This window comes from Mastigoproctus giganteus, chromosome 1 (assembly GCF_048544385.1).
Source record: "Mastigoproctus giganteus isolate SK-2022 chromosome 1, ASM4854438v1, whole genome shotgun sequence".
Lineage (NCBI taxonomy): Eukaryota > Metazoa > Arthropoda > Arachnida > Uropygi > Thelyphonidae > Mastigoproctus > Mastigoproctus giganteus.
The window spans coordinates 100,584,340-100,608,507 of NC_143575.1; the positions used below are offsets into that span (position 1 = coordinate 100,584,340).

Genomic DNA, 24,168 nt, shown 5'->3' on the forward strand with positions numbered 1-24,168 from the left:
GCTTCTAGTGATGGTATCACCTTATATTGAGAAAAAAGACACTGTGATAAGAGAACCAATATCTCCATATCAATGTTTGTCATGCACACTGCAATACTTGGCTACTAGCTGCACATTTGAGGACTTGAAATTTCCCATTGCCATCGCTCCCCGGGCGATTGGACCCACATACTTGTTCCTCTTGGTCGCGGAGGAATTCCAGGTCCTTGGAGTACCATAGTGCTGATGTATATATGTCGTCCAATCCAGCTCCTGATTTCTTGCTGGCTTCAATTTTTTTTAGTTCGTGCCTGTACGATGATCGCAAGGAGCTGATTTTTCTTTTTGTGTTGCCAATACTAGCTACCGGTTCTTTTTGTTTCAAAATCCCTGTTAATTTCTTGTAAAACTCTTCTTTTAATTGTTTATGTTTAACAATCACTTTTTATTTTCCACAATGCAGGCGTATTGCGATATGCATCAATAAAGTCACGTAAAAAATCTTTGTTTGCCATGTTCACACTACAGAGAACAGCTCAAGAATGACAAGCAACATCAAACACCTCAATACACGTTCAAACAATGTGTGACACACTGCAACTAAAAATCAAACATGATTTGATTTCCGTCATACATGAGTCTGGTGTGTCAAACAGCATCATACAATGCCGTACACAGTCATTTTGGTATGTCATACACGTATGATCGTGAATGGGCCTCTTAAAACTATAATCACACTCACTAAATTAACATAAAACTCTTGCAATTGGCCTTTAGCTGCAATAGGAAGTTCATCATAAACAGTTAGCAGTAGAAGTGCTCAAGTCTTTAAGAATGACATATATATTTTTTTTCTAATTTTTTTAAAACGGTTTTCCAAAAATTTCAAGGTTAAATGCCACTTCAAATGATGTTGAAAAATAAAACTCCATTTTTTTTTTTCCATTTTGATTATTTTATCATCTGAATCATATCAAAACTGAAAATTGACACAAACCAAAAGCCTATATCTTAATTAGAAGACTGAGATACAAAATTTTTTAAACTTAAAAATGAAAATCATAACGTTTGAATTTTGATGAGAGCGGTATAAACACACATATATAAACCAATATTACAGATCTCACTAGCATTACACAAACACAATTCAATTTTTGGAAGGTAGTTCAGAAAATTTTAAGATACCTTTTCAGAAACTTTTGCTTCTTCTTAAACAGTGTATATATATTTTTTGCGCATTATTTAATACAAGCCTCTTCTGAATATGTTTCTTTTGTGAATGAATTTTCTCTGCACTGATTCACTTACATCGTCAAAATGAAATCCCTGCACCAAGTCAATCAACAGCTTTTGTAAACTCTAACATTTTTGCAATACAGTCAAGATTTGTAATTTTTCGGCTGTTGTCTTTATTTCAATACATTTTTCTTTTATTTGAGTAATTATTTCAGATTCAGGCTTATAAGCAGGGATTCACTATCAGATGAAATTAACACTACTTTTTGTCTTTATATTTGAAGCAATTTTAGCATTATTATACTTTATAATAATGCTAAAACAATATTATTTAACTTGTAATCCAAAAGAGCTTTCGCCAGTTGGTGTAAAGATATTAAAATGTTCTAATGCAGGGGATTAACAAAGTGTGGCCCATGAACCTTTTGTATGAGGCCCCACTATTTTTTATATCTAAATTCATTGAGAAGTGTTGTTTTGTTTTCTAATATGTATGTAATGCAATTTACATGCACATCAGTGATATCACAGCATTAACCCGATATAGGGCCCACCCACAATTTATATCATTGTATTTTCATTAATATAACAAAAAAGTTGTGAGAACTGCTATTCTAATATAAAACCCTGTTCAACAACAGTACTTCATCATTTTTTCCCCCTTCATAATGATCCTATTAGCTGTTCCAAGTTGATAATTGGCATACGTGCGCTCAAGTCTTTAAGAATGACATATATATATTTTTTCTAAATATTTTAAAACAGTTCTCCAAAAATTTCAAAGTTAAATGCCACTTCAAATGATGTTGAAAAATAAAACTGCCTTTTTTCATTTTGATTATTTTATCATCTGAATCATATCAAAACTGAAAATTGACACAAACCAAAAGCCTATATCTTAATTAGAAGACTGAGATACAAAATTTTTTAAACTTAAATATGAAAATATGAATCTTTGGAATTCCATGAATTCCAAAAATTCACATCTCTTTTCCAAGTCTTATAACTCTGGGCCTATTTCATCCTGGAAGTTACACTACCCACCGAGAAGTATCCAGACATGTCAATTTCACATTAACGTCACTGCATGTAAATGCAGTTACGTTAATCACACTTCACACTCCCTCTGGCCACTAATGACACACTCCACCCTCCTGGATAGGCTTTCCAGGAGGAAATTTCAGGAGGAAAGCCTATCCAGGAGGGTGGAAACAAACAATAGACCACAATGGGCAGTCCTCAATTCCTCCTTCATAACAATGACTAGTCGAGCCACCAATACAGGTCATGCTGGTCTGGCCCTCACCTGATCCCAGTTCATCCCACAGGTATAGTTTAACTCGGGACTCTGTGCTAACCAATCCAACCTTTAAACCTTCATATTCATGAACCATCCTTGAACATCACCGGTGGTATGGCATAGGCATTATCCTATCAAAACAAAGATAGGTCTGTACTACCTCGAAGGAAGCATGGAATTTTCCGAAGTGTTAAAGTAGGTGTCAGAGTTTATGGCACCCTACAAAACTACTGAAGGTCCCATGCAATACCATGAGAAAAAGCTCCATACCATAACCCCACCTTCTAAAATTTCACTGTTGACACAATGCACTTTGGATGAGATGTTCTCCAGGCATCTATCGCCCACCCATCTGATTAGAATAGGGTATAATGCAATTCACCCCTCCATGAAACAGATTTTCACTGCTCTGCGGAATTTGTGGCATTTATGTTTATGTTTATGGCATTTGTTGCACCATGCAAGGCAAGGCAAGAACGCTAAGTGGTTGGAAGCACTAGTGTTTGTAGCACTTGAAGCAAAACCTTGTAAAGGTGCCCAATTCTTATTGTATCTTAACATTCATATATATGCACTAGCGGATCTAGCTGCAGCACCTACTTTAGGTGGTGCCTGTGGCAAGTATCTCACTTGTGCACCCCTAGGGCCAGCCCTGTTTGGAATGTTTGGCATATTCACTAGATTCTCCAATGAAAACCAAGGCTATAGAGCTCTGAATGCAATGTATTTGTACAGACTTGAATCTCTGTTGACACTTTAAACTCCTGGTTGTTGTTTTGAAGGGATGTCTGACAAGATTGTTGTACTACCCTTTTGAGTGCACTCTAGTCATGTGGAACGAGCTTCTACGGTCTTGTGCATTGCTGGATGGTGAGGGTACCATCCCACTTCCCTTTCATAATAGCATCACTGATTATAATTGTAACATCATCATACTGCATTATGATATAACCATAACATCACCATCATAATTTTAATTAGCATGCTTTTTCTTATATTTCACTGATGGTTCTTAAGTCATCAATACAATCTACTTTCAGCATTTATGTTTTCTTATTGCCACAGTTTAATACACCAACCAGTTACCTTTTAAGTATATATTGCTTATATTTTAAGACAGCATTTCCCAAACTGTGTTCCACGAAACACTAGTATTCAGTGAGATGTGAACAAGTGTTCAGTGAAAAATCGTAATTAATAATTAAAACAATAAATTAAATAAATCGATTTTGCATATTTGTAGCGTACACCACTTTTGTATCATTATAACTTTTGCCATTATTTATTATTTTTGGTTATTAATATACTGGCATAAACTAATAATCAAACAGACCGTGGAACACTATTTTGGCAGGCTTTTGCATAAAGGTAATGGCATCTATGAAAAAGTAGCAATGTAGTGATCTAATATGCCATTCGTGTGCAATTTAGTCTGGAGTACATGAGCTGAAGGAGAGAGAGAGAGAGAGAGAGAGAGAGAGAAGAGAACCGTTATCATAACTAAACTCATTTCCTAGTATAAATTTTTTTTGATTTTCAGTATTTCGAAATATTATTATTAAATTAAATGACCATGGATTTGTGGTTGAAAAAAGGAACTTTAAAATGAGAAGCAAGTACTTCTAGTACTAATTAGTTAGTTATTTGGTTTTTAGGAGCATTAGCAACTAAGGCCATATTGCTCCGGGATATGTGGTGGTCATTCCCTGACCTTTCCGCATCCTCCGTATTTGGTGGTGAGGGGCTCAAACCCCGGTCTAATCAAGAAGCGTGTGCTACGCACTGCTGCTCCTTCCCACCTGGCTACGGAGGTGCCACTTCTAGTACTGCAACCGTGGTTGATATTGTCACATTTCAAAGTGAGAATGAACAATCACAGCCTTTTGTTCCCCAAAAATCTGAAGTGAAAAAATATTTCGGATTTACATGTTTTCGAAATAAAGATACTCCCGATGCACAGTGTGTAGTATGAAATAAAATATTAGCAAATAGTTCTCCTGCTAAACTTGTGTTTCGTAAGTGTTCCGTAAATATATTGTGAGATGAAAAGCGTTCCATGACTAACAAAGTTTGGGAAATGATGTTTTAAGAAATTCACACATTTAAATGTTTATTCCTTTAGTGGTGCAAATCAATGCAGTGAAAGGAGTTCAAATGACAATATCTGGAATAAACAAAAAAAATTTCATTCCACCTTAAGTCTATACAAGACATTTTAGGATATCAAATCTGAAATCATATGTAACACCAACCTTTACTGCTTTGCCAAGACCTTCTCTTAACAGAAAGTTAAATGATTCAACATGAGCTTTTGCAATGTCTTGAAGTGCCTAAAAATAAAAGGAAAATTTTTAATTTTAGCTCAACTTATTCAGAAAAAATCAAGTCATCATCTTTAAAGGTTAAAACTGATCAAGCTATTGATTTGCCTAGACAAACTCATATAGGGCACCCAAATTTATTGGGATGAAACACTAAGCCCTCTCACATAACTACAGAAGACCGTAATCCCTTTAAGTCAAACTTTTACCTTTAATTTTTCATGTGATAACACAATTCAACAAAATTGAATATAAAATCATTGAAATGGAATACAATATCATGCAGTAAGCTCACAGCACAAGGGGTGATTGAAATGTCTTTGCAAATGATTTATTACCAAAATGTAACTCCCATTTAATATATATTATTACTATATAATGCGCCGACCGGGTGGGTAAAGTGCCTACCTGGCAACCCAAAGGTCGCGGGTTCGAATTCCACCTCGGGCTTGGTTCAAAGTACTGCAAAAACCTTGGGAGGTGCATTATGGCCACAGAAGCCGATGTGCCAACAACTACCAAAAAAAAAAAAAAAAACTATATAATGCCACCTGCAGTCTTCAATCAAAAGGATGTCAGAAACATTTAAACAGTCTTAATGACAAGAAAGCTCCAGATCCTGATGGTATTTCTCCACTTGTTCTCAAAACCTGTGCTCCTGAGCTTACGCCTGTTCTGTGTTGCCTCTTTACACTTCTTATTCCACCAGTGTTTTCCCCTCTGGGAAATTTGCTCATATCCAGCCAAGGGTGAAAAATTTCTCCCATCCAATTATCATACCATTGCACTTACTCCTATTCTTTCTAGGCGCCTCTGTAGCCAGGTAGGAAGGAGCAGCAGTGCGCAGCACACGCTTCTTGATTAGACCAGGGTTCGAGCCAGTGACCACCAAATACGGAGGATGCGGAAAGGTCAGGGAATGACCATCACATATCCCCGGAGCAATATGGCCTTAGTTGCTAATGCTCCTAAAAACCAAATAACAAACAAACCTACTCTTTCTAAAGAAATCCATTAACTGCCAATTCTTAAACTGTCCAGAAACCTTCCATCTGATTAATGATTGCAAGTATAGATTCCAGCAGTGTTAATCTGCTGGCTTCTGTTACCCATCCATGGACATATTCAATGGAAAAGTTTGGTGAAACTCGAGCAGTTGCTCTTGACATTTCACAGGATCATGTTTGGCATAAAGGTGTTCCAAATAAGCTTCCATCTTATAGTTTTCCAGCTGTTTTTTGTAATTGGGTATCCAGTGTTCCCTCTGACTGCTCACTGTGAGTGATGGTTCTCTGCCTTCTGACTTTTCCACTAATGCTGATATTCAAATCTTTCTCTTGTATAACCTTCTCTCATTGCTAAAAATCCCATCCATAGTTTTGCTGATAATAGCACATTGCATTCCACCTTCCAGTTTATGAAATCTTGACCTGCACAAAGAGCATCAAACTGTCAAATATCCATTACCTATTCCTTAAATTCTGATTGCCAGGTAATTCTCCAGTGGGGCAAAGATAGCTTAGTTAATTTCAATCCATCTAAAATTCAATTTTGTCTTATATCTCACAAAAAGGATTATTCTGCTCCTATACTTATCTTCGACAACACTTGGGTTTCTCAACAAGAACACATATCTCTATTAGAGATTATCCTGACTTCTAATCTCTGCTGGCAGAAGCACATAAGCCAACCAGGCTAGCCAGGTGGGTAAAGTACCTGCCTGGCAACCCAAAGGTCGCGGGTTCGAATCCCGCCTCGGGCTTGGATCAAAGTACTGCAAAAACCTTGGGAGGTGCATTATGGCCACAGAAGCCGATGTGCCAACAACTACCAAAAAAAAAAAAAAAAAAAAAGCACATAAAAATAATGCTTGCTATGCATCTAAAAAAACTTGTTTTCCTTTTCAAGCAAAAATAAATGCAATACTCTTGGCATTGCATTTTTTTTAAATAGTTACCCACTGTACAAATCTCAAATCTACCCTACCATGGAATATTGTTCCCACATGTGGGGCAACGCTCCTATAACCTCTTTAGGCTTCTGGACTCCATTCAAAAGAAAGTTATGTTAATTGATGACTCGTCTGTTACAAAGTATTTCAACTCTGTCTCATAGATTTTCTGTTTCTGCTGCATGCCTCTTCTATAGATATTTAGATGGACACTGTTCTTCTGATATAATTTTATCAGAAGAATAATGGCTTTTATAATTCCCCCTATCTCTCCCGAACACATGTCACAACCAGCCAGCATCCTTTTACTGTCCAACTTCAAACTCCTAGAACCAACTTTTCTTCTTGTTCATTTATTCCTTCAATGTCCATTTTCTAAAACAACCTCCTTTCCCAGGTATTCCCTGAAAATTACAATCTACAGAAATCCAAGTCTAATGTCAACAAATATCTTCTTTCATCTTCTCAGCATTCAACCCACACAAGCTACTAGGTATTATAGGTTATAATACCTTTCGTGTTTGGGAATTTTCATTAAAAAAAATATATGATACGAGGCGAAAGTATTTGTTTTTAGTATTTGCTTTCTCCAAAGAAATTAGTATTTGCTTTGCTACTTTGCAAACTTAATCAAATGGCATCCTTCAACAAACTTAGTTTTCACTTAGCTGTATACAAATCTGAGGTTTTTTCCAACTCTGTACAAAAATAAATAACTTGGATGTGTTGTGCGACTCACCTTTTTAATAAGTGGCATAAAACATTTAACACTTTGCTGAAAAAAGTTTATGCAAAATTATATACAGTAAACTTTTGTTTTAATGCTGCTGCTTATAGCAGTCTCCTACTTTTAATCCTTTTTCTTATAGTCAAGTGGTCAATCTATGAAATACTAGGCACTTTTTAACATCTACAGTGCTATTTAAAATGCTAGTGTACAGATTTCTGATCTGTATATTAACCATTGCTTTGCAGACAGTGCAATAAATAAAACAATGTTATCTACCAAATATTGAAAAAAATGCAAAAATTGCAGCCCAAAAAAAAGGCAATTCTACTTATAATGCTCTCTTGGTTATAGTGCTCTTTGGGCTAGTCCCTCCGAAAGTGCTATAACAGGTGTTCACTGTAAATGCAGATTTTAGTAACTTGCTCATAGAGTACAGAACAGGATGACAGCCATATATACACTCCTGCCTGAAAGTTTGGAACCACATTTAATTTTTCTTAATTTTGAAAGTTTTTATTAAAATAGGACCAACTTTTATAAATAGGGCCAACCAAGATTTATTAAAATATTTTCTATTATATATAAAAATCAAAAAACTTAAGTAATATTTAAGAAATTTATAGATTTGAGAATATTCTAGAATGGTGTAAGGGATTCCCCTAAATGTTTTAGAACAGTGTTTCCCAAATTTTTTTTTTGCTCGCAGACCCCTTTTTTGGCTTCGAAAAATAACCACAGGTCCTCACATCCTAGCTCATTTAAATATGGGACATCTGGACAACAGGTATCCAAAATTAAAAATTTATATCCCAGAACGGATTGATTATATGTTTACAATCTACCTTTCTCAGACTGACAATAACTGAATAATAAACTGTCACTATTTCAGTATACAATCTATCATACCTCATAGGCTACTAGTGTGAAGAATGGGATTGTTTTTTCATCTCCCAAAGTCCTTTAAAGTTGGGAGTGATTGTAGAGAACTAAATTGTAATGTCAGGTGTGACATCCAATCTGTAACGATATTTAGATTTTGTTTAAAAAAATAAGCAAAATTCAAAGTAGGCATTACAGAAATTATCAACAGATCCCCCGGGAACTGATCACGGATCCTTTGGGATCTACAGAGCACAGTTTGGGAACCACTGTTTTAGAAGATTGGAGAAGATTCTTGAATATTGTAGATGATTCTAGAAATGGAGTATTGTTTCACTACTATAGATGAAGATTACAGATGAGTTAGCTGTAACTTATAAAACTGAACACCTATCATAAAAAAAGAATGTTTGGTATAACTTTTGTGTTTCATGATACACACGGCAAGAAATAAGGAAATGATTGTTAAAAAAAGAATTGCTATTATAACTCTGTATAAAGAAAGTTATTCCATGAGAAGTATTGGCCAAAAACTAGGAGTTTCATTTGAAGAAGTACAAACTACCATTCAGCGATTCAAAGAATCTGGCAGTTTAAAGGACAAACCACAATCAGGATGACCACACATAACAACAGAAGCACAAGATAAGACCATAACACTGATTCAAAGGTGCAATCAATAACTCAATGCAATGAAATCTAAGCTGAGTTCAATAGAAACAGACTCCCATGTCTACATCCACTGTAAAACTTCATCTTAAACAAGGACTTCATGGCTGTGTAGTGGTACGAAACTCTTATTAAAACCAGAAAATCAAAAGAAACAGTTGAGCTAAAAGCCATCAACATTGGAGAACTGAAGAGTGGAAAAATGTACTGTGGACAAATGAATCCAAATTGAAATATTTGGATCCATACACAGTTTAAGCGAGACAATAAACTAAAAAAAAAAAAACATGGTGGTCGTCATCATGATCTAGTGGTACGTCTATTTTCTTGGAGTGGGTGATATTGTCAGCTGAATGAATTTTAAGAAAACACTATAAAAACATCATTGAGCATAATGTGATATGCTCCAGACTGTTTTTGTAGAAGAAATTTTAAATTACGACAAGACAGTCATCCAAAGCACAGATCTGCACTGGAACTATCTAGCAACCAAAATGTGGCGTGCCCACCCTGACTTAAACCCAATACAGCTTTTATGATTTCATCTAAGCCATCAAAGTCCGTGAAGTCTGCCCAGCTTCACAAAATTTACAGGAAAACTTGCAGATTGCTTGCAATAATGTTAGGAAATTAAATTATAATTCCAATATGCCACATTTGTGTAAGGTAGCAATAAAATCTCATGGAGGATATTTTGTTGAAAAATCAGTATAGTTTTTAATATTAATCATTCAAATTCTTTTTTGCTATACATTTTTAAATACTTAATAAAAATCTTAAAATACTTTGAAGATTTTCAGTTGTTTTGAGTGTATCATTTTTTTAATATTAAACCTTACATTGTCAGCTAATTTCAAAAAATTTAACAAAAACTGTTGTTATATGCTCTGATTCCAAACTTTCAGGCAGGAGTGTACATATAATAGTAATAATAATAATATACTTGACTCCACTGCTTGAAATACAGTAAATTATTAATGTAATACAGTATATTATCACCTAGATAATTTTATGGAATTAGTATATTAATGCTTGAAAATTAACAATGTGTTATATTTACAATACTACATTTCTTAATTTGTGGTTTATTAAAATTTTATACTATATTTGAACTCTGGCACCACCACCACACCTGTGAAACAAGAGCACAGCAGTTAACCATGGACCTTTCCCTAGTTGTCTGCCAAGTCACATTCCAATACACACTCATTCACTTTGCAGTGAGACAGGTTTTCTTTACATCAAATTTATGGGGAAGATACTATGTCAAGAGCTTGTGTGTTTGAATGGCACAAAAGATTTTTTAGAAGGAAGAGAGAATGTGGAAGACAATGAAAGACTAGGCTGTCCAATACTCAAGAAAGCTGATGAAAATGTGGACTGTGTAAGGCCATTAATCAGTAGAATGGTTGCATCAGTACTCAATATGGATAAAGAAACAAGTTAGCCAAATTTTAACTGAAAATTTAGGTATGGGAAAAGTGCATGCCAAGGTAGTACCAAAAATTTTGAATGAAGATCAAAGAATGAGAAGTTTCCAAGTTTGTGAAGATATTTTGAAAAAAATTAAGTTCCAGATTTTCTGGGTACTGTAATTACTTGTGATAAAAGTTGACTCTTCCAGTGAAATCCAGAAATTTAAAGACACGGCCAATACAATGGAAGACAAAACAATCCCCCAGAACAAAAAAAAGCAAGAATGTCCAAATCAAAAATGAAAACCATGCTTTCTTCAATATTAAAGAAATTATTATGGCTAAATATATCCCACCAAATCAGACTGTTAATCAAAGTTCTAAATTAAAGTTTTGACAAAGTTGTAATAAAAAATTCAAAAAAAAAAAAAAAAAGGCTGAGTTGTTGAAGGATGGCTGGATGCTCCATCAAGACAACATTCCAGCAACAACCAATGTTTCTCTGTTTGGAAGTTTCTGGAAAAACAAATCCTCGTCAATGAGCTAGACCCTACCCGCTAGACCTAGTCCCTTTCTAAATTTTTTCTCTTTGCTAAACTGCAAAGTGTACTTCAGGGAACCCACTTTCATTGAAGACATCACAAAAAAATTACCAAAGTGTTAAAAGGGCTTACAGAAGATAACTACCAGAAATGTTTTTTGTACTTAGAAGAAATGGAACAGCATGCACAAGCCCAAGGCTTGCACACGCATTTTTATTTTATAAGCTATCTATGGTGTATTTACACCGATCTTTTATTGCTGAACAAACTGGAGCAATATGCCATTAAGCCCAAGTTATAGCCAAGGATATATGGATAAGTGGAAGAAGACAGAGAGTAGCATCAATGAGCACTGCTCTTTGTGGAGTTCCCCAGGGTTCAGTGCTGAGCCCATTGTCATTTTCAATATTTATCAATGATATTGATGAACGTACATCAGCCTTAATGTCTAAGTTTGCAGATGATACAAAGGTTTCAAAGGCTGGTTAACGACAGTTATCAGAGCAAGCTACTGCAAAATGGTGTAGGAAAATTGGGTTGATGGGCTGACAAATGGCAGTTGAAGTTTAACATTGACAAATGGTAGGTCTCCGTAGCAGAGTGGGCAGGAGCGGGAGTGCAGTAGCACACGCTCTTTAAGTAGACCAGGGTTCAAGCCACTGACTGCTGAATACGGTTGATCTGCCAACCCGCACTGGACCAGCGTGGCAGATTATGGTCCATTTCCCTCAGCATGAATTGTTGAGGAGGTTTCCATCCTGCAGTGGGTTGATAATGGCTGCACTTTACTTTTACTTACTTACGAGAAGGTACTGCATACGAGTAGCAGTAAACCCAGAGTAACTTATCAACCACGTGGTACTACAGGGTAGTGGAGAATGAAAAAGACCTGGGGGCAATAGTACACACATGAAATTCTCTGAGCAGTGCAGGTGTGTTGCCAGGACAGCTAGTGGTTTTGTCAATTATATACAGAAACTTGATAGCAAGGATAAGGAGGTGATTATCCCTTTGTATAAGGCCATGGTTAAGCTGCATCTTGAGTACTGTATACAGGTCTGGTGAACCCATTTTAAGAAGGATGTAGATCTGCTGGGATGAGCAAAGAAAAGGGCAACCGGACTGATGAAGGGAACAAAACGGTGCTCTTAACTAGAAAACCTTCAGTTCTGAAAACTGCACCATCTTGAGACAAGGCACCTGCAGGGAGATCTGACTGGGCTGTTTAAAGCCCTGAATGGATTGAGTAAGCTGAATCTTAATGGCATTTTTCCATTTGTTGAAACTAAACAAATGAGCGGGCATAAATTTGAGTTGGGGAAAGATGGTTGCAGGACAGATGTGCAGAAGTTTGTCTTCAGCCAGTGGATGGTTGATTGTTGGAGTAGGTTTCCATGTGTCGTTGTGGAAGTGGATGGGCTGAATAAATTCAAGAACTAGACAAATTTTTGGAGGGTACAGATGGGTAAACTGTGTAGCATCTTTTTTTTTTTTTTTTTTTTTTTTTAGCTGATGTACGATATAAACTCCCGTTCTGGCATCATTTACCATTACTACTGCCGCTACAAAACATAGAAGTTTTATTTTTGTTAGCTGAACTTTATTTCAGTTGTAAATAAATCTAGAGAGAAAATTAATTTATTTCGAAGGTAATAATTAATTTATAATTCAAAGGTAATAATTAATTTATAATTCATATACAGTAAACCCCCGCTATTCGCGGGGGTTACGTTCCTGAGAAATTCCGCGAATACCGAAAACACGAATACTGAGTTATTGCTCCCACAGTAATAAAGGGGTTCCATTCCAAAGTATGAAATATATAAGAAAAACTAGTCTAAAATTTTGTCTTTGTATGTACTTTCATAATATGACTATATACATAGACAATACATAGTGAAATGCAAGCATATGGCATCGAAATAAAAATAAGGAACAATTTAATATTAAATGTAATATTTATTAGAAATTTCAACCCAGCGCCTTTGCTAGCTAAAAAAACTTATCCCGCCAGTGCTATCAAGTTTCGTTAAAGTGTTGATAAAGGAGTTTTGCCTTTTCACGAATGATGAGTGAACTTAACGGAATTTTATTTTGAGTTCGGTCTTCAATCCACAGATTTAAAGCTTTTTCCATTTTTTCTAATCTAACATCACGAGTTACAGAGCAAATTTTTGAAGCAATTAGCGCGTTTTCACGGACACTACGGCGGATTTTTTCTTCCAATTTTTTGATTGATCATGCCATTGACTCATTGATTTTATAATGTTTTGCCACTGAGGAGACACTTTCACCATTAGAAATTTTATCTAATAACTCAATTTTATTCGCTAATATCATCACTTTCTTTGATCTTTTCACATTTCCCTTGTTATTCGTAGCCATATTTTTGTACGGGTTAGAAAGAACTTGTCTACAATAAAGTCATTTTCTTCCGTTAAAACACTTGAAAAAGTCTGTTTTACACCGCAAAAAGGGTAGATTTATCACTTTTGTAAGCATATCAATTTATAAATAAAATAAATAAGCATATAAATTAAAAGCAAACGATGAAACCTTCCATGACAAGCGCATAACACATACTGAACAAGGATACACTCGCGATTTTGTCACCCCTCTCCCCCCACCCATTGAGCGCTGTTTTGACTGGGAAAGATAATTTTAGGCACGCCCATGTTTTTTTATGGCGGAAAATGTTCATGGCGCTTTAAAATTCACATTTTTTTAGGTTTCATTTTATATTAAATCAGCGACCGCGAATACAGATACAGCGAATAGCGGGGGTTTACTGTATTTAATTAATTTAATTTGTTGTTTATTGCTCTTTTTAGGCCTCCGAACGCGAAAATATACTAATGCGTATTTTAATAATTTTTTTTTCAAGATACATGTTGTCATTCATGTTGTTGTAGTAGTACTAGTGGCATGTGATGCAAGAAAGCAAGTGTATGAGCTTATACAGCATCAGCCAAAAAAAAAATTAAAAAAACAATTCCCTGTAAATGTTTGTCCAGTTCCTCCTTAAATTTATTTAACCTATCAACTTCCACAATGACAAATGGAAGTTTGTTCCAGCAATTAACCACCCACTGGCTATATGCAAATTTCCGCACATCGATTCTACATCTGTCTTTCTACAATTTGAATTTATGCCCCCTTAGGTTCGTAGTCTGAACAAGTGGAAGAATCCCATCAGAATTCAGTGTGCTCAACTCATTCAAGGTCTTATACACCTCAATCAGATCACCTCGCAGGTGCCTCATCTCCAGCCGCTGCAATTTGCAGAACATAAGCCTCTCTTGAGGTAAGAGGATCCCTTCATTCCCCTCACCAATCTTGTTACCATTCTCTGTACATGCTCAAGCAAATCTACATCCTTCCTAAAATGAGGCCTCCATACCTGTACACAGTATTCAAAAATTTGAATTAGAAACTGAAGCAGAATCCCACTCCATAAACTTCCTTAATTTTACCATACACAGATTAGACCAAAAACTAAATTTCAGCATATATAAAAAACCCACTAATAAAGGGATGCTTCTGCACTTCCACAGTTACCATCCCCAACCATACAAAAAATCGGTCATACTGAACCAATTTCTAAATGCCTTTAAATATTCTTCCACCCAGATTTCTCTAACCACTGAAATAAATGAACTAACTAGAAGATTCTCAAATAGGGGTTACCCACTAACCTATATAAACAAAGTCAAAACAATAGCCCGTGATAAAATAAATAACAACAACCTCGCAACAAACATTGCAAAAAAATCCGACAAGACCAAAAAAATATATTTCATCACCATTCCATATATCGAGCACTGGTACAATAAACTTAACCAAATATGCAAGGGAACCGACATGAAAATCACAGCAAAACCCATGAACAAATTATACAGATTCTTCAGAAATCGACCGTCAAATACCACATTGCAATCACAGCATGACCTAGTATACAGTATACCATGCAAAAATTGTGACGCTGTCTACGTAGGATCCACCATGGGAGTGGCACAGCTTCGAGCAAAACAACACAAAGCTTCAGTGCGGGCAGGTCGTTCAAATGCATCGGAACTTTCGTTCCACGCCATAAATGAACGACATACATTCGGCTTTAATGAAACTAAAATTATAAATATTCAACACAACTACTACAAACTACTTATTGCAGAAACCTTAGAGATGAAACTACATGCAACTTCAATCAATATCCGTAGGCCATTCCTATTGTCCGACGATTGGTCACTTATACACATGCGTGAAGAACAAACACTACAACATAAGACAAAAGTTTTGGATTAATTGTGAGTAGCTCTCTTCCAGTGAACATGACACCCCGAAAAGTTCTAGTCCGACTTAAGGAATGTAGAGAATAACCCCCACCCCATATCCAATTATTAGACCCCTAAATTTAACTCAAAATTCCTGCCACAGCACCAAAAAAAAAAAAAAAAAAAGAAAAAAATCGATCCTAAATTATTAGCCAGTTTAGACCTCCAAAATCTAACTTTATGACAATGTGTTGCAAAATTGATATCGCCTTCCCCATGAATTATTAGCGAGTTGGACAAGGAGAGTTGGAAAAGAAGCTTCCTATATCAAAAATAAAGGTAAGCCCTGTTGATTCATAATATAATAGAATATAGGAAATATCGAGCACTTAATAGCTCTCTAGTATCAAAACAGTATTCAAGGCGTGGCCTGACCATTGCCTTATTCAGAAGGACAATCACCTCCTTTCCCCTGCTAGCAAAATTCCTGTATATCATTGACAAAACCCCATGACCTGCCCTGGCAGCCTGTCTGCATTGCTCAGAAAACTTCATATCTGACTGCACAATTACACCCAGGTCTTTTTCATATTCTACCACCTTAAGTGTAGTACCGCACAGTTGGTACATTTCTCTGGGGTTACTTCTACCCATATGCAGTACTTTGCATTTGTCAATGTTAAAACTTCAGTTGCCACTTCTCAGCCCATTTGCCCAAATTTTCTAGATCCTGTTGCAGCAACACACTGCCATTACTGTCATTAACAACCCTGCCAACCTTTGTATCATCTGCAAACTTCAATACTAAGCCTGATATACCTTCATCAATATCATTGATAAATATACAAAACAACAGTGGACCCAACACCGAACCTACACTAATAACATTAGTCCACGAAGAGCAGCACCCACTGATTACCACTCTCTGTCTTCTCCCACTCAACCATCCTTTTATCCATTGTAGCAACTTACCCTTAATACCATTCTGCTCCAATTTGTACAATAGTGTCCCATGCGCAACAGTGTCAAAAGCTTTCCTGAAATCCAAGTACAGTCAGTCTTCGTATAACATGTGTTTACACTACACAAATTCGATCATACACGATTTATAAATAGGGGAACGATATCGTATATAACACGAACCGAATTCGCTTATGCACGATTTGCCTTTGTGTTTACAAGAAATGGCAGTCGAATGCAGAATCACCCCAAAACACAACACAACACGATAGCAATGAAGAGAAGATTCTGAAAATGTATTTATGTTTTTTATATCAGTGAAGGGGAAACACTTTTCGTCATAATAATGTAAAAACCCACACAATTCCAGCTTTTTTTTTTTTTTTTTTTATGTGAACCCCAAACACGAGAGGTATTAGAACCTATAGTACTTAGTACCGTGCTTGGGTTGGAGGTTGAGGAGACGAAAGAAGATATTTGTTGACATTGGACTTGAACTTCTGTAGATTGTAATTTTCAGGAAATACGTATGAAGGAAGGTTGTTCCAGAAAACGGCAGTTGAATGAATAAATGAGGAAGATGAAAAGTTGGTTCTGTGGGTTTGAAGTTGGACAGTAAATGGATGTTGGCTGGTGGCAGCCCGTGTTCGGACTGTTTTGAAAGAGAGAGCGGGAATTATAGAAGCCAATTCAGAAGAACAATGCCCATTGAAATATCTGTAGAAGAGGCATGCAGCAGAAACAGTACGTCTATGAGAAAGCGAGTGGAGAGACTCTGTTAGAGATGAATCATTAATTAACCTAACTGCCCTCTTCTGAATGGAATCAAGAAGCCTGAGAGAGGTTTTGGGGGCACCACCCCAAATGTGGGAACAATATTCCATGGCAGGGCGGATTTGCGATTTATACAGAGTGAGCAGCTGTTTGGAAGAAAAGTAACGCCGAGAGCGAAAGAGAAAACCAAGTTTTCTAGATGCAGAGGAAGCAATATTTGTAATGTGCTTGTGCCAAGAGAGATTAGAAGTCAGGGTAATCCCCAAAAGAGATATATCCTTTTGCCTAGAAATTGGAGTGTCACTAAAGATAAGCATAGGAGCAGAAGAATCCTTTTTGCGAGATATAAGACAAGACTGGGTTTTAGAAGGGTTGAAATCAACTAAGTTGTCTTTGCCCCACTGGAGAATTACCTGAAGATCGGCATTTAAGGAATTGGTAGCAGATTTTCGAGAAGTTGAAGCTGATTGAGCAGGGCAAGGTTTCTCAAAATGGAAAGTTGAATGCAATGTGCTATCATCGGCAAAACTATGGATAGGATTTCCAGTCAATGGAAGAAGGTCATTGATATACAAGAGGAAAAGAGTGGGGGAAAGAACTGAACCTTGGGGGACACCGGCATTAGTGGAGAAGTTAGAAGACAGAGTCATCTACCATCACCCTCAGTGAGCGATCAGAGAGAAAACTGGATAACCAATTACTAAAAACAGTTGGCAAACCATAAGATGGAAGCTTGTTTAGAAGACCTTTATGCCAAACACGATCGAAAGCCTTTGAGATGTCAAGAGCAACTACTTGTGTTTCACCGAACCTTTCCATTGAAGTAGTCCATAAATGGGTAACATAAGCCAGAATATCACCAGTGGATCGACACCGACGGAATCCATACTGGCGATCGTTGATCAGACGGAAGGTTTCTAGGTAGTTTAAGAGTTGGCGGTTAATTGATTTCTCCATTACTTTAGAAAGAGTAGAAGTAATTGCAATGGGACGATAATTGGATGGGAGGGATTTGTCACCCTTTTTAGGAACTGGCTGGATATGAGCAAATTTCCAAGCAGAAGGAAAAACACCTTTGGAATAAGAAAGTGAAAAAAGGCGGCAAAGAATAGGAGTAAGTTCAGGAGCACAGATTTTGAGAACAATTGGAGAAATACCATCAGGACCTGGAGCTTTCTTAGCATCAAGATTCATCAAAATCCTTCTGATATCCTTTTGACGGAAGACCACAGGAGGCATTGAATGGACCGTGTTGGGAAAGGTGGGAGGTGTTTTACCAAGTTCATTAATACATGAGCTGGAAGAAAAATGGGATGCTAGCAGGTCAGCTTTATCCTTGGCTAAAGTGACAACAGAACCATCTGGTTTGGACAGAGGTGGAAGCAGAGATGGGCAAAAGTTGCGGCCAATAGCTTTGGCAAGAGACCAGAATGCTCGGCTACCATTAGGGCAAGAAGCAAGTTTTCTACTCTTAGCCTGTTCAAACTCTAGTTTGGACTGATTAATAACTGCTTTACAATTGTTGCGAGCTTTGGTGTAGGCAGAAAATGAAACTGAAGAATTAGAAACAAGCCAATTACGATATGCAACATTCTTCTCTTGAACAGCCTTAGCACATTTATTGGAAAACCAAGGTTTAGATAAAGGACGAGATTTTAAAGTGGAGTGTGGGATAAAGGATTCCATTCCTGCAAGAATAATTTCACTGACACAATCTGAGCAAACGTTGACATCAGGAGTTTTGAAACAGTAATCCGACCAAGGAAAAGAAGAAAAGAAGTCTCGCAGGTCAACCCATTTTGCATTCTTGTAATGCCAAACAACACGAGGTTGGGAATAGCCATGAGATAAAGGTTCCATTGGAGAAGAGACAATCACCAAGTTGTGATCTGAAGTGCCTAAAGGACCTCTCACTTCGACCGTGTACTTAGAAGGGTTGTTTGTGAGAAAAAGATCAAGCGTATTGGCTGTATGATTCGGATTGTCCGGTATTCTTGTAGGTAAATGAACAATCTGTGCTAGGTCATTAGTAATTGCAAAAGCCTCAGCATCTCGACCTGCTGGGTCGGTGTGACTAGAAAACGGAAGCCAGCTGGAGTTGTGAACATTAAAATCACCAAGGAAAATTACCTCACTGTTAGGAAAGTTGGACTGGAGAAAGTCAAGTTGCAACGAGAGGAAGTCAAAGAGCTCCAAGTGATTAGTGGAGTTGGTTGAACGGTAGAGACAACAGATGAATTTGACACAATGAGGTAGAGAGATTTTAAGCCAGAGAAGATCAAAGAGAGGAGATTCCAAATTGCCAAGTCTCTGACAGGGAATATCAGAACGGACATATGCACAAGTACCACCTTTGAGGCGAAAGGAATCATACAGCGAATAATTTGGGCATCTGAGATGAGCAGTAGTTGAATCAACCGATAACTGAGATTCTGTCAGAAAAAGTACATGGGGTTTGGCAGACTGCAAGTGGAAATGGACATCGTTGAGATTAGAGTTGAGACCACGTATATTTGTGAAATGAATTAGGAAATCCTTGGGAGGTTTAGATCTTTTCGCAGATAAGCTTGTTCTATTAGTTTGACAATTCATGGTGTATTCAATAGTAAGAAAAAGTGGGTGGGACATGCTGTATGAAGTAATGAAATTTTTGGATATGGCGTACATGTGGTAAGAATATACCCAGATCCTTGACATAACGTGGCCTCGACAATGCTCCCCGCATACACACTACTCGGACTCCCTCCAGTCACTATCTGGCAGAGTAGAGGTAGCAAGATTATACACTAGCTGATCCGGAAGCCTCCTAGAGAGTTACCAATAGGTTCGGTCCGGTGTACTAACTAGCGGCCGGCCTGCGAAAACCGTTTTAGAGCTGTACCCTCAAAATGTAAGGAATATTGGATCTCGCCACGACGTTCATCATAACCTCAAAAGTCATCAATCATACTGCATGATGGAAGAGATAGGGAAGGGTTGACCGGAACTTAGCTCTAGAGACTAAACATGGGTTCCACCACTTTGAGCCTCCAATAAGCTATCGGTATTATCGCAAATGCAATTAGATAGAGTTTACTACTGCATTTCTGCTAGTGGAATCAGTTTATAACAGATTCCACTAGCAGAAATGCAGCTGGAATTAGTTTTTGTTTTATGGTAGTAACCCCCAGAAATGTGCTTTAGTAAAATATGAGCTAGTGAGGGGTTCATAGTGTGTCTCTACCTTTACGGTGTTGTTTATTCAGTTGCTACACACGTGCAGCTTTGTTTATGTATATCAAGCGTGCCTCCTCATTTTGTAATTGTGCTTTATTCCCTTAAAATGAGTAAAATACTTAAAAGGTGTGAAAAGGAAGCATCCTGGTGAAGACACTACAGACACAGAGAGAAAAAGAAAAGCAATATCAATAAACAGAAGCGGACTGGATCAAAAATTCTTACCTGGGAAAATTTGTAGCGGCCTCATACTAGATTTATGGCCAAAATCACACCGGACTCCATCCGCTTCTGGCCTCTGGCCCACTGGGGTTCCCCTGGTAAGGCTTATGACCAGTCCACCTCTGTTGATAGAGAAAAAATATGAAATTTTGAAACACTTTGAACGAAATTAAGACCATGTGACATTGCATGTGCTACTGGCCTAAATGAGGCAACGCCGAGAATTAGAAAGAATTCAGAGAAAATAAAAACAACTTTCATAGCAGGAACAACTCAAAGTGTAATTAAAATCCATTAGATCAAGACACAAAGAATTGGAAGAGATGGAACAGCTGTCATCTCTTTGGATAGAAAATCAAACAAAAAAACAAGTTTACTTATGATAGAAACAAAAGCATTATCAATATTTAATTACGTAATAGTCGTAATAAAATATGTAAATATTTTATTACGATTATTTATTGTTTGGTAATGTTTTGGTTACAAATGTGTGTTCAATCTTGGGTGGTTGGCACCTTATTTTTCCTATTTTTCCCATAGGGCCTGTTAACCCTATTTTTCCCATAGGGCCTGTTATTTATATTGCACTATTTTGCATTGCACGAGGATTTCTAGGAACACAACTATCATGCTATACGAGGACTGACTGTATATGATATGAAACTTATTTTTTGCATCCAGTTCCTTTATAACCACATCACAATATCCTATCAAATTTGTCAGACAAGACTTTCCCTTAACAACCCATGTGGTGTCTGAATTATTGCTGCAGTCTTGTCGAGATGATCCTGCAATGCATTTTTAACCAGTGACTCCATTATTTTACCCGAAACAGAAGTTAAACTAACTGGTCTGTAATTACTTGTCGCCCTTTGATCCCCCTTTGTGAATTGGGGATACATTTGCACATCTCCAGTCTGTGGGGACCTCCCCTGAGTCCAAGGATGCTCTCATAATTATGGCTAAGGGTTTGCTTGCTTCCTTTGCCACCTCCTTTAATATAACTGGATAGATCCCATCCACCCCAGGTGCCTTTCTTATGTTTAACTTCAACAATTTCTCCTCCACTTTGTTCTCAGTTATTACAAAATCATTAAGCACCCTGTTACAATTTGATAACCTTGTGGCATTTTTAAACCTTAATAACTCATGTGAATGTACATGCAAAATACTCATTCAGTTTGTTTGCTATCTGAGCAGGATCATCAACAGTCGAACCAACGATATCAAGTGGACCAATCAGATTCATCCCGTTCCTTTTAGAGTTTATATAAGTATAGAAATCCTTGCTGTTTTTCTTAGCATACTTTGCCAAAAATTTCTCATAATCTGCCTTCACCTGCCTAGCCTCCTTTGTGACTTGATTACAGACTAGCTTATATCTGCCATAGGCTTCTGTGTTGCCTGATTATTTATATGCATCCCATGCATTTTTCTTCTCTGCCACGAGTCTCATTAGTTCATTTGACAACCACATAGGCCTAAACCTTGAACAATATTTCTTAATAGGTATGAAACTTTTGGTAGCTTCCACGATTAATTCCTTGAATGATTCCCACTCGGGATTTGCTGTTGGTAACATTATCAGTTGATCCCACTGTACAGAATTTAAAAACTGTCCGAGAGCACTGTAGTCACCTTTACGGAAGCAAAAACCCTTTCTTTTACCCCTGATCATAATAATATCTTTAAGTAAATCCCACATCGGTACACTGTGATCACTGCCACCTAGTGGTTCCTTTATCTGCAAAAACTTAATACACGAATGATCACTACTGAAAACCAGATCAAGAGTATTACCCTCTCTGGTTGTCTCTCGAACATGCTGCTACAGAAAAACAATCATCCAATAAATCCACAAGAGTCTTACTAGTGTGTGAGTGACCAATCCACAAGTTCCAGTCGATATCTGGGAAGTTAAAATCCCCCATTATAAGACATTCTGGTTTACTAGCCCACTATTTCTCTGTACAATTGTTCATTGTACTCATTCGAGTCATTAGGCCTATAACACACTCCTACTCATTTTTGATTTCGCAGTGTTTATGTCACACCAAACTGACTCAACAGTGCACTGTTCATCTATATCGACTAGATGCACTTCTTTTGATTTTATGCTTTTCTTAATTAACAGCATCCCCTTCCCATCCTATCCTGTCTATCCTTTCTATACACATTGTAGTCCCCAAATTCCAATTCTGCATTCCTAATATCTGTGTGACACATCTCTGATATCCCAACTGTTTGTTATTTGGTTTTTAGAAGCATTAGCAACTAAGGCCATATTGCTCCGGGATATGCGGTGGTCATTCCCTGACTTTTCCGCATCCTCCGTATTTGGTGGTGACGGGCTCGAACCCCGGTCTAATCAAGAAGTGTGTGCTACGCACTGCTGCTCCTTCCCACCCGGCTATGGAGGCGCCCTCTGATATCCCAACAATATCTGCCTTTGATGTCTTGACCAACACTTCAAATTTATTAACTATACTTCTAGCATTGGTATACATGCAAGTATATATGCAACTATTCTTATTCTTAGTAACCCTAACACATCCCATATACCCACCTGTTTCACGATGACTGCCATCAGTCCCTGAAAACGCCAGCACCCCTCACTCCAGGCCGCTGCTTATTCTAATAGAAGTAGTACAAGAAGCACCTTCACTTCTGCCTACGGTTTTAGGAGCAGCGACGACTAAGGCCTTATTGCTCCCTATATACTGTCTGTAAATTGCGTGTGTTGTGGCCGAATTTCGACAGGACGAAAAACTGGAGTTTTCGTGAAGATATAAAAATTAATTACAACTTCACATATTGCTACAGCCCTCACAGGTTTGCGTTTTATACATAATTCTAATGACAAAACATAGGAGAGCACTTTACCTTATTTTTAGTTTCCCTTATTTTTCCAAATGTATTCGTTTCTAAATGTTTGAAACTAGGTGCGGAAGGAACATCTCCAAAACACGTGTGCGACATGCTTCAACTGAAAACGAATATTAACAAGATACGTAAGAATAGTACAACATATTCAAAGCAAAAAAAAAAAAAAAAAAACACATAACTTCACATGATTTGATTAATAATAATCGAATATTAACACTAGTCACTAATATTTTAAAAATATTAATAATTAATTAAAAACTAAAATCAGAATCTGCATACGATGCACGAAGAAGCACCTGTGAACAACCATAAGCTCTCCGTAGTAAATAACACTGCCGGTTGTATCTTCCTAGGCGCCACCAAGCAGTTACAAAGATAAAAACAAAAAGAAATATAACTCTCCCAAATTAGGAAAGAAGTATCCTACCATTAAACATTACCATAAGAATAAGCATATGATACAAGAAAGCAAACTTATACAGCATAAACCAAAAAAAAAAAAAAAAAATCACTTCCCATTTCACCTGTTCATTCGGTCTAAAAGGGTCCAGTTCTTCCGTCGATTTATTTTTAAGCTATCGACTTCCACAATGACAGATGGAAGTTTATTCCAGCAATTTACTATGCACTGGCTAATGGCAAATTTCCTCACATCTATTCTACAGCTCTCTTTCCTCAAATTGAATTTATGCCCCATTAGGTCCGTAATCTCAGAAAGAGGAAGAATCCTCCTTTATGCGAGGGGATCTGACTGTGGTTTATAAGGCATTGAATGGGCTAGGCAGGCTCACTTCTGATGGGATTCTTCTTCTTGCTA

At 37.1% G+C, this 24,168-nt stretch overlaps 1 protein-coding gene across 2 annotated transcripts in view; it reads right to left on the minus strand.

Annotated features, from left to right (window-relative positions):
* Polr1B (RNA polymerase I subunit Rpl135) overlaps positions 1-23,471 on the minus strand; it is a 332,313-nt gene extending 308,842 nt beyond the window's left edge. For both annotated transcript variants that reach the window (XM_090381414.1, XM_090381406.1), the window contains exons 1-2: positions 23,349-23,471; positions 4,768-4,845 (exon numbers count right to left, since the gene is read on the minus strand). In XM_090381414.1, coding sequence (XP_090237540.1) covers positions 4,768-4,845; positions 23,349-23,444 — 174 coding nt within the window. In that variant the 5' untranslated portion in view covers positions 23,445-23,471. The remainder of the gene's footprint in view (positions 1-4,767; positions 4,846-23,348) is intronic.
* Positions 23,472-24,168: the final 697 nt, after the last annotated feature.